The 12,894-nt window shown below is 28.3% G+C and overlaps 1 protein-coding gene and 1 pseudogene across 2 annotated transcripts; one reads left to right on the top strand and one right to left on the bottom strand.

The window, feature by feature from the left end:
• Positions 1-485: 485 nt before the first annotated feature.
• Positions 486-2,575, top strand: MKS88_004094 (annotated as a pseudogene). The gene is made up of 5 exons: positions 486-542; positions 783-1,254; positions 1,445-1,520; positions 2,230-2,324; positions 2,541-2,572. Coding segments are annotated over exons 1-5 (732 nt in total).
• Positions 2,576-3,658: 1,083 nt separating this feature from the next.
• MKS88_004093 (uncharacterized protein) lies at positions 3,659-12,706 on the bottom strand (the record flags this gene model as incomplete). Its single annotated transcript, XM_067217241.1, has 1 exon — positions 3,659-12,706. One exon carries the CDS (start codon positions 12,704-12,706, stop codon positions 3,659-3,661), a length of 9,048 nt encoding a protein of 3,015 aa, XP_067071690.1.
• Positions 12,707-12,894: the final 188 nt, after the last annotated feature.

The following is a 12,894-nucleotide window of genomic DNA, read 5'->3' as shown; positions in this document are numbered from 1 at the left end:
TGTTTTATTTTGTTTTATTTTGATTTATTTTGATATATTTTGATTTATTTTGATATATTTTGATTTATTTTGATTTATTTTGATTTATTTTGATTTATTTTGATTTATTTTACTTTTTTTTTTGTTGACTTGGAGTAATTTAAAATTTTTTTGAACTCGTATTTTCCAACATTGATGCATTAATATATAGGGAGTCGTAAAAAGAGAAGAGTTTGCAGTTTAAGTGTAAATAACTGTTTACTTTTTATGATATATATATATATATATATATATATATATATATACGTATGTATGGGGATATATTTTACTTAAGTATGTATGGTAGAACCAAATTAAAATAAAAGGAAAAATATTATGAAGATACAACCTATTCTAACACGAATAAAAATAATATTATTTTCTTTTGAATAATATGTGGGTTTTGTCAGTAACTATATAACAATTTCGGGAAATTTTTTTTTTTTTTTTTTTTTTTGACAAGCAAAATGGTTGAGTTAAGCGAAATAGAGGCGACTTACTACTTAAACATAGCTCTGAGAGAAGTAATCAGTTCAAAAAAAAATTGCATATAATAAATAATATATATAACTGTATTTACTAATAAAATTCGCATTACAGATAAGAAATGGGTATGTCTGTGTACGAATACATTTGTGTATTATGATGCATTCTTGTAGTGTGGGTATATTTTGGTGTGGACATATTCGTGTATGTGTGCATATATGTATGTATTAGTGCATGTTTACATGTAGATATCTTTTCTCCATTTTGCGTTATGGAAGGCTGAAAAAAGCTTGCACAAAGAGTTGAAGGAAATGCCGATTTTCTGTTTACTAATAAACGAGAAAAGGGAAATTATATCAAGCTCCTACAATTACACGAACGAATCAAAAAATGGCTGTCGACACTGTGAACTTATTGCGATAGATAAGTATATTTATGGTGAAAATTATGAGAAAATGAAAAATTTGAATTTGATAAAATGTTTTAACAATGATCGAAATGATATAGAAAATTCGATAATGAGTTATTTTATGAACCCATATATATTCCAAAAAATAAATGAAACAAATGGATGCATTTATATAAATGAGAATGGTACTGATGAAACACAAAAGGAAAATTATTTATCAAATCAGAAATATACTGACAGTAATAATGATTCTTATTTAAACATTACTGAAAAAGAAGTTGATGTAAAAAAAAAGATAGAAAAACTTAAGAACTGCTGTATTGTTGTCACATGCGAGCCATGTATCATGTGTGTATATGCGATAAAACTAGTAGGTTATATAAAAAATAAAGCTAAATAAAATGAAATAAAATAGCTACACTGTTTTTGTCTAACATACATTTCATTATCCTGTTAAGCATATGTTATAAATAGCTATTTGGAATTTTTTTTTTTTTTTTCTTTTTTCATATTTTTTTCTGAACATGTCAGGAATAAAAAATATTTACTTTTGTTGTCTGAACGAGCGTTTTGGAGGATGTGGCTCCGTTCTTTCTTTGCAAAAAATGTAAAAGAAGAAAAGAAGAAAAAGAGAAATATAAAAAATAAGAAAATAAGAAAAAGAGTAATATAAAAAATAAGAAAATAAGAAAAAGAGTAATATAAAAAATAAGAAAATAACAAAAAGAGTAATATAAAAAATAAGAAAATAAGAAAAAGAGTAATATAAAAAATAAGAAAATAACAAAAAGAGTAATATAAAAAATAAGAAAATAAGAAAAAGAGTAATATAAAAAATAAGAAAATAACAAAAAGAGTAATATAAAAAATAAGAAAATAAGAAAAAGAGTAATATAAAAAATAAGAAAATAAGAAAAAGAGTAATATAAAAAATAAGAAAATAAGAAAAAGAGTAATATAAAAAATAAGAAAATAACAAAAAGAGTAATATAAAAAATAAGAAAATAAGAAAAAGAGTAATATAAAAAATAAGAAAATAACAAAAAGAGTAATATAAAAAATAAGAAAATAAGAAAAAGAGTAATATAAAAAATAAGAAAATAACAAAAAGAGTAATATAAAAAATAAGAAAATAAGAAAAAGAGTAATATAAAAAATAAGAAAATAAGAAAAAGAGTAATATAAAAAATAAGAAAATAACAAAAAGAGTAATATAAAAAATAAGAAAATAACAAAAAGAGAGATAAATTAAAATAATAATTAATTGCGGAATGTACACAAAACTAATGACAAATTTTGTCAATTATTTTTTACAGATACGATATAAATGTGAACTACATCGAATGTGATCAACTGACAAAGAGAAGTATTAGCCTTATGAAATCCTTTTACAGAGCTGGAAACCCATCAGGTATTCTTTTTTTTTTTTATTTTCTTTTTTCTTTTGTCTATTATAATGATTGTTACAGTTCGGCATAAAGCGCGGATATGTATATGTAAAAGTATGTATAAATGGTATATACATACATAGTACATACGTATGCACATAGCTCATTTACACACTGAACATGTATACACTTATCAACTGGTGTTACATATATTATCGTATTTCTTCTTTTCTGTTCAGCACCTGAAGAAAAGAGAAAAAGAGCATTGTCCTAACTTCTCAAAATCCAAATTTTCTTTTTTAATTTGTTGAAATCTCCCCTTTTCTTGAGACTATTTTTTTTTTTTTTTTTTTTTTTTATTTTAATTTTGAATTAACATTTAATCATCTTTATAAATATATTATATTCACTTTTTAAAAAAACTTGCAGTTCTTATATTTAAATAAAATACGCATTTAAGTAATTATTTTGAGGAATTTGAAAGGAAGTAATGAATTAAAAAAAAATAATGTTTCCTAGAGATATTTTACTTGCATAAACATGTATATGTATATACATATATATAATGTGTGTGTCAGTGCAAATATATGTATATAAGTATAATAATAAAATATAAAAATATTACAAAGAGACGGGCACCTCTGAGAAGTAAAGTTGAACGCGCATAATTCAAAAAAGAAACCATACATGTCTTACATATAAATGCATGTACAAATACGCGCACACATATGTGCACATTATATATGTATATATTAATAAAATTGAAAATGAGAAAATTAAGCAGATTGTGAAATTACAAATTATAAAAAGTTATTCGTGAAAAAATTCTTTCCCCTTCCAGATTTGACAAAAAAAAAAAAAAAAATATACGATAAATTTGCATTGTATATATATATATATATATAAAACTATTTCCACAAATTTGTAATTGGTCATATTTCCAAGTTTTACTTATTCAACTGAATGTTCCGATTTTTCCCAGTTATCATGGCCCTAAAACGGTGAAAGGAGGAATGGAAATAAAAAAATAAAGTGCAAATATAACGTGAGCAGTTAATATGAGAAAATAAAAGTAAAGGCATGTTAACTTATGAAAAACACTAAAAGAGAGGGAAAAAACACTAGTAGCTGATTAGAGCAAATAAATGTACAATATTGACAGGTTTTAGTCGTGCATGTATATTACATGCATTTTTTACATACACATATATATATATATATATATATATATATATAATAATATATATATATATATATATATATATAACATATGCATGTGTACCCATGTGTTCACATATGTATGCACATTGCATGTATGTGAGTTGGTGGACTAGTGAGCAAAACTTACAATGATTTGTTATGAGGTCGCGAAACGATGCTTCTTCGGCTTTTTGCTCCTCTGTCCACGCATAATTTCAGAGAACATGTAACGATCCCCGTAGAGGGTATCGAAGAAGGTGTCTATATATTCATTTACATCATAGTTTTTAGTTAAGAAGCAATGACTTAATACAAGTTGGTTATCTTTTATGTAACTTTTTAAATATTGATTATCTTTCTTCATAGTATGTATATCTTCATCACTAAAGAGTATATTGGAGAAGCCTTTTTCAATTACAATGAGCATCCACATTTTTATAAATAATTCTATAAATACTGTTAATATGCTTTTAAAGTACATTTTTGGTATTTGAGTGAAAAATTTTTCAATTGTATTAGGAAAGATTGAAACTATATTTTTTATGTTATTTACATGAAATGGTTCATATAGATTAAAAAACATTTCTTGTTGAAATTCATAACAAATAATTCGTATTGATAATACTTTAAAAATATAATATAGTGCATTATTTAAAGTATTTTTAATATTATTAATAGAAGTGTCTAATATATCAAATATTGTTTTAGTATAAACATTTTTCTGTAACATCTGTATAGTTATATCGAAATTAATATAATTATTAAAAATTCGACTAATTTTGTCTACATTTTTTGTACGCGTAACTATATATTCAAGATTATATTTTTCAAATTTTTTTCTTATTAATGGTAACTGTTCCAAAAAGAAAAATAAATTCCATGTAACGACTAAAGAATTTGACATATCTGAGTCATCAAACAAATAATTGATTTCATCTATAATATGTATTAAATCATCACTCATATATGCACCTTTTTTATTATTATTACTATTATTGTTACTATTATTATTACTATTATTGTTACTATTATTATTACTATTATTGTTACTATTATTATTACTATTATTATTACTATTATTATTACTACTATTATTATTACTATTATTTTCTTTTTTTTCCTCGCTTGTGTCTTCATCAACTTCTTCATTTGATCTATTCTGATCACCAGCATTTTTATTTTTTTGACTATTATTACTACTTTGAAAATTTGATACCTTCATAGACAAGTCATTTATATCATCCAAAATTTCATCCATTTTACTTTTAATTACATTAACATCTATTTCGTCATAATCGAATAGTTTAAAGAAAACATTCTTTTTCCTTTTTTTTTTGTGTTTAATTCTATTTGTAATTTCATTGACATCGTTATATTCGTTTTCTATATTGTTGTCATATATATTATCTTCATCATCATTGTACGCAACATCTAGTTCACTTTGTTTAAATATACTAATAGGTTCATTATTATTATGCATGTCGGAACTATTTTTATATTTTTTTTTATTATCCCCTGAATATTTTTCCCAATGAATTTTTTGCTCTTCTGTTATATTTAGAAGATCATTAAAATATTTATCAGCATATTGATTAACAACAGATATAATAAAAGATGAACATTTTTTTTTATAATTTTCACAATATTCATTAATAAATGTATTTAAGAATTCTAAAAATGGAGCTATGATCCATTCCACTGGACATTTATATTGAAATAGGACATCCAAAATATTGGAAATTATGGAAAAAATGTCCACAGATGTAGAATTATACATAATCTCAGGACTATTTATAGGTTCTAGTTTTTCCTTTTTCAAACATTCGGATAGTAAGTATTTATTATGCTCTAATTTTTTATCAATAATTTTTACAAAAATTTTTTCCAATTTAAACATTAATTTTACCATACAGGGATCATTAGCGTTTGAGATGATTAGGGATAAGTTTATGAACATGTCACATTGTTCCGAATTTTTGCTAGCGTTTGCCTCGTCCTCCTTAATTCTGTTCTGTTCATGCTTCTGATCATTCGTCGTATATGTCTTTATAGAATTTTTATTTTCGTAGTAGTGCAAAATTTTCTCTTGCATCCTACTGCCTCTTCTGCTTCTGTTGATATCGTTCTTGGACTCATTTGTCATGTTTGCAGCATTTACTTCTTTACTCCTACGCTTGCCGCTAACATTGTCAACACGAGTGGTTATCGGCAGTCCGTCCTTTGGATGATTATCATCTGACTGTTCATTCACCATGGACTGATATTTGTGATATGAATTCGTTTGAAGAACAACCTCTTTATTAAGTAAATTCAAATTGTACAAAGACACAATGATAGATAGAGACTGACTGAACAGAAGCTCACTATTTTTTTTGTTAATTTTTATAAATTTTAAAATTTCATAATGTAAAGTTTTATTCGCTGCATATAGAACCATTAATGGGTGTTCTTCTAATGATAGGTAGAATTTCCATATATTTGAGAAAAATAAAATTTCCATTATAATTTCGTTAATGTATGTATTTATAATGTCTACATAATGATTCATTATGGTATCCCTATACTCCTTTACGTTTTTTTCGTTTGTCCCATTGTCAATCATTGAATGCACATTTGATATGTCTATATCATTATCAACTATCTTTTCCTCCATTTTTGACAATTGATCAAACGGGCTATTTGTATAATTGGTATTCACAACTGTGTCAATCGTAGCATTACTGTAAGCAGTGTTACTATGTGGGGTGTTATTACACGTTTCATTGGCACATATAATGTTGGAACTTTTCCCCTCGTGCATTTGCTCCTTGAGTTCCATTTCATCCTTCACACCACACATGATATTGTAAAATATATTCTTAACAGTGTTAAGTATAAAAAATTTAAAATAGTCCGATAGTCCACGAGTGGATGTAGTAGTATGGTAATTAATATTAAAAGGGTACCTCTCATAAGTCTTGTTACTATTATTACAGCGCTTTTGTGTGTTATGGACAAGGAAATTAACTTCTTCCCCTTGGCCATTTATCTGATAGTTAACTTCGTTCTCTATATAATTAGAAGAATTGTATTCAGTATTTCCTTCATCAGAAGTGTAGACATCACAACTGTGTTCATGTGTCTCCATATTTGTAGTGGCACTACCATTAGGGAAATAATTCTTGTTTGCCCTCCTTCTGTCATCTCTTCCGAACCGCATCTGCCCCGCCTTTACACATTTCCACCCAGTTGATACTTCCCCACTTCTGTCATTTTTTATGTCACTGTTTATGTCATATTTTATGTCACTGTTTATGTCATTTTTTATGTCATATTTTATGTCACTGTTTATGTCACTGTTTATGTCATATTTTATGTCACTGTTTATGTCACTGTTTATGTCATATTTTATGTCACTGTTTATGTCATTTTTTATGTCACTGTTTATATTACTGCTTATATTATTGCTTACGTCATTATTTATCGTGAAAAAGTTATGAACAATTATAAATATGTCTAGTATATATGGCAAGGAATACATGTCGATAAATTTTCTATAATTACAGAAAAGAAGAATGAGATGGTTTCTAAAATTACAACTTATCAGTCTCATAAAAATAATGTCTGTTATGACTTTTTCAATCCTTGACATGTTGATTAGAGAGAAGTTCGTTAACTCCTTCCTGTTATATTTCACCACGATCCTATCGTTGTAGTTAGCGCTAGTTACATCTAAGTATGATCCATTATTATTAAAGTTTCCCCTTTTACGATTTCCCCCTCTGCATATGCATCTACCACTCGTAATGATATTTTTCCACCTGTCATTTGCATGCGTATCATAATATGTATGACAACATTCAACAGGCACATAATCCACTTTATGTTGCTCCTTCTCTTCTTTATTATTTGTTGGATATTTAAACTGAACTTGTTTGTTTTTAATTTCTTTGTGTAATCCCTGTTTACGCGGATTCAACGTATCGCTCTTATCATTTGGAGGAAAGCTATCGAACAATAAACTGTCAGTATGGAAATATTTTTTATTTAAATAGAAGAACAATATATTAGGAATATAAGGTCTACATAAATTTTCTAAATGACTGTAATTGAAAAATTGCAATATGTTATAGTATCGCCGTAAATAGATCCTATCATTAATATTCTGCTCCTCCTTCATTTTCTTGGTCTGTATATATTTCATAAAATTTTCATCCAACGAGGTGAAATGGGTAAGCTCGTTACTATCTTCCGAATTGATACCACAAAATAAAAATTTTTTTTTTTTGTTCCGACGTGATTTACTTTTACCTTCATTTTTGCTTCTATTTTTTGCTCCCTTAATTTCTGTCAACCTTTTTGATTTTTTGTTCCCCCTTTCATATTCGCTCTTTGAAAGTGTATTTTCCTCATCCTCCACTCGTTCACTATACGACTTTTCATCATACAATTCTGCGCAATCAAGAGGGATGGTACTTTCGTTCGTCTGAAATATTTTTTCATCAAGGGTTCGAAACGACAAGAAATACTTGAAATTTTTTGTAATATAATAAAATTTGCTAGCATTTTGTACAGTAATTATTTGGCGCTTGGAAGCGGTAGAATATCGCATGCTGTATTTGTTAGTCATTCCTTTGTCTTCTGCTCCTGCTGCTTCTGCTCCTGCTACTTCTACTTCTGCCGCTTCTACTTGTGCCGCTTCTCCTTTAGGTGGACTACATGCATGTCTCTTTAGAAATAATTTTATACTGTCTTTGTCATCACTTGCATACATGGTTAATAAATTTTTATCAAAAAAGGAATAAAACAAATGAATAATAAAATAAAGAATAAACGTGGACATAGGAATTAATGTAAGCTCTGCACCACTATCATACATTTCTTTTTTGCTCTTTTTCTTTAAAGTTATATCATTCCCCGATTGTAAATAATGCATAATGAACATTATTCCTTGCATAATATACGGACAGTCTGCATAAATATTTTCTTTAGAACTGTTATCAATCACACATGATAAATAAAAATATAAAAAGAAATGTAACAAGACTCTATCAATGAACCAACTGGAGCATAAAACCGTTTCTATATTTAATTTGTAAAAAATTATGTTTTTCATTTTTCTTTCTTTTCTCCCTACATATGTGCCTTCTGTTCTAATGCTTCCACGCGCTCGCATGCATGAACTGCTACCGCTGCTGCTTTCGCTACTACTACTACTGCTACTACTTCCACTACTGCTACTTCCGCTGCTACTACCACTGCTCCCGCTATACCTCTTTGTCATTATATCCAATTCAGTAATAGCATCTTGTTTCCTTTTTAGTGATTTGGTCAAATGCAATTCGTTAGTTGTGGACATAACCGGTTGAATACCATTCTCCTTCTTTTCTTTATATGTAGTCCTCTTTTTCGTTTTCCCAATGTTACTTTCAATATCCTTTCCCTTTTTCCATATATTCAATTCATTCAAAAAAATTGCTTTAAAAAGTTCATCATAATTTACATTTTCAAAAGAGTTAATATCAAAGCATGCAGATTTTATCGTTCTACAGGGTAATATTGCCGATGGGGAATTATCTAAAATAATATCCCCCCTACTACCTTGCTCATCTGTATAAGCACTTCCTTCCTCTGTTGTATTATTCTTTGTGTGTAATTTGTTTTTATGATATAGGTCCCTATTTCTCTTCCTATAATTACTACAAATGATACTTCTCACTTTGTAATCATAATATTCTATTTTTGTAAAATAATTAACGAGATTAGATAATTGTTTTTTCTCATCGCATTTTCCCCTATTCCATTTTTTTTTTTTTATAATCCACTTTAATAAAGAAATTACACGAAATGATTTAATTAAATTTTTTAGCAGAAAGTTGCATAGGAATACTATTTTCTCATTGCTTTCGAGCGAATTGAAGCTGATATAATTTGATTCCTTGGATGAACCGTCCTTGATATCCTGCTCTTTATCCGCTTGATCTGCTTTGTCTACTTTGTCTGCCCGGTCCATCTTATTCGCTTTGTTTGCTCTCCCCTCTCTACAGCGTAAAATAACTTCCCTCATTTTTTTAATTTTGTTTTGCACATTTTTGATGTACCTTATGAATGCATTTTCCTCCTTACTTTTGTTCAGGTAGCTAAAATATTCCTGATTATTTTTTAATTCAGCCATATATTCCATAAAATCTGGACACAGGGAATAGTTAAAGTAGGGAATAAACTTAATAAATCGATTAAATTTTAAATATAATGATATGTACAACAAATGTAACTGCCTATTCAACCAAAGCATGTATACGCTATACTCATCATTAGTGGTACGCGGTTTTCCGTAACATGCACCAGCATGTTTGCTAATTTTATCGTACATTTTTTCTCCCATTTTTTTGATTCTTTCCTGGTCAAAATCAAATATATGGTTGAAGTTTAAACTATCCAGCATTCTCACTATTCTAAACCGAACGTCAAGAATGTGGAAGGAGTAAGTATTCCCGTAGTTCAAGTCATACAATGGAATAGTAAGCAATGTAATCATATCGTTAGTTTTTGAATTAATATTTAATTTTATTCTAAATAAACTTATGATTCTTTTTACTAACAGCAAATTCTGCTTCTTTATCTCATGTATATAGTTGATATACTCAAAATATTCATTGAACGTGTTTTTACCAAAATGGTTTTTACTACACCGATTGGTAGCACCATAATTTCTTTCTCTTTCTACTGATGGATCATAATCTGTTGTATCTACTTTATTGAACTGACCAGATATCATATTGTTCGTATTTTCTTTTTTCTCACCTGTAGCAGGGCATTTCCATGACTGATAAGCCTTTTGTGCAGTATAATCATTTTTTAATAAAACGTCTACTATATGTGAGCAATTTTGACGAAATGAATTGTACACCGATAAGTTCATTTTGTTTCTTCTGCACATATCAAAAAGATAGTAACCATTTAATTGAGTAGACAAAGCATAATATACTAACAGTAACGACTCGTACGCCATCAATTTGTATTCATACTCGTTCATATCTTCTTCACCAATATCTTGAACATTTGGACATAACGACTTAATAATATTTTGAAAAGAGGAAAAATTGTTCATACCTGTTGGAATTTGAAAGGGATAAAACATATGTCCTTCTTCGAAAAAGTACCCTTGAAAAAAATTAACATCATACCACTTCCTTTCGTAATTGTTATTACACTTTTTTTGGTAAATCGATGATAATACATTCATATTATTAAACTGCAGGAGATATTGTTCATAATCTCTTTGTCGGTTTGCTAGGAAAGAGTTTACATCTTTTTCCTTACTCAACTTGTCATTATTTAGATAAGTGTCGATATGCAAATGATAACTGATATCCATATGAAAGCACGCAGATTCATTTGCAGCATATTTGTTCCCATCCTTGCTATTATCCTTGCTCATGTTATTGTTTCTTCTAACACTACATTGTGCATTATCAGAATCAACCATTTTTACACCTAAATCGCTTTTTTTTATTATTACAGGGATGTAAAATTCTTCGGGGAACTGATCATCCCTTTGATCATTAGTTTTGTTAGCCTCTTGTCTGACCGCTTCTTTATCCAATTGTCCACCTACTTGTCCATTGTCCTTTCCGCTAAGTAGTCCTACCTTTTGACTGCTCACTTTTTCCTTTTTATGATTAGAGGCATCATTATCGATCTGTATCAGTTCCCCTATCCGAAAATTCCACTTATTTGTTTTTCTTTTGTTTTCATATAAATGGTTAGAATCATCATTACAATGGTCACTGTCATATGGCATTAACAAAAATCGTTCTTCCTTAGTTAGTATATTATGTGTTTGAATTTTATTTTGTAGATTTGATACATCTAAATTTTTATTCAAAACAACACTGAGCCATCGTTGGTAATCTATGAGTGAATCATATGTACCTATTTCATTAGCATTTATATACAAGACCTTATTCATGTTAATATGTTTGATGGCTAGTATTTTTACAAATATTCGGAAGCTTGTATATAATTTTTCTATTCTATTTTTTTCTCTTATTTCAAATTTTTCTAGGTAAAGGCTTTCCTCCATATATTTATCCTTTTTTTTGTTCATCTGAGTATTATCACGAATGCCCACTTCTTTGTCATGTTCTCCATCGGACCGACAAGTGCTATCAATGAAGCCGTTTCTATGATCACCACGACCGCTACTACCAGCACGAACACTATCATCACCACCATCTTGTTCTTTTTTTTTTCTGTTCTCAACCTTTTTGCTGTTGTCCTCCACATACTGCTGCAAATCTTTGACTCTATTTTTCAAAAGTTTCTTATTAGATTTTAGCTCTTTTATATTATCATATAAGAATTCTAAAGCAATTTTTTTTTTATTTTCAATAGATCTTATTCGTTCTTTTGATTTATTTATCAGCAATTTGTTTGCATTTTTTCCAAATTTTTCGATCAATTCATTAAGTGATGCTTCTTCTTTACCTAACTTGATATTCAATTTTTCCAATTCAGAAAAGCATTTCTTATATTTTGTATGGTTTATATATTCATCTGAGAAATGTTTATCTTCTAGGCATCTTTTTAAATCGCTCTCCACGTCCTTTAGGGGTAACCCATCGACAAGGATCTCGTCCGCGTGTTCGTCTTCCTCCGCATGCATTTGATTTTGCACTTTTTTTGATTTTCCATTTTGTGTTTCACTGTTCACTTGATACTTGGAGGTGCCCTTTCCTCCCCCCTCCCTGTAGTGATCGCTGGTTGTATTTCCCACATTATCAGGGTTATGATAAGATTTTGCATCGGTTTCAATTGATACACGTCTATTCTGTTCCTCATATATTGAATTGATATCTTCTAACCTTTCGCTCTCTTCTTTATCCAATTCGAAAACAATACTTTTCCTTATCTTCTCACTGACTTCCAGATTTTCTTCATACAAATTTTTTATAATCGAAATTACATTAACAAAGCAATCAACAAAATAAGTATGTTCCACATACCTCTTTTTATCATTTTCTTTTTTAAAATTTGAAATTATATTGTTTCCATCTTTATGTATATTTCTTAACGAATAACTAAATTTTCTGAACGCATAACTTAAATTTTCAAAAAAAATTTTTATTTCTCGGTTTGTTTCTATTCCATTATAGTCTTTCCTTTTTAATATGTTCTCTATATTTTCAATGTCCGATATGCATGAACTGTTTAAGTGTAGCATTATGTGCACATGATGCGTCAAAAAACAAATTTAAGGAACACTATATGAGAAGCATTGTTAATGCGTGTTATTTGCATTCATACAAACAGAAGCATATGTTAATAAACATACTCATATAAACAAACTTATATAAACATACTCGTAAGCACACCAAGGAATATACCAATGCACTCACATGCTCATATTAA

Source organism: Plasmodium brasilianum, chromosome 12 (assembly GCF_023973825.1).
Source record: "Plasmodium brasilianum strain Bolivian I chromosome 12, whole genome shotgun sequence".
NCBI lineage: Eukaryota > Apicomplexa > Aconoidasida > Haemosporida > Plasmodiidae > Plasmodium > Plasmodium brasilianum.
This window is presented reverse-complemented; position numbering and strand designations above follow the sequence as displayed.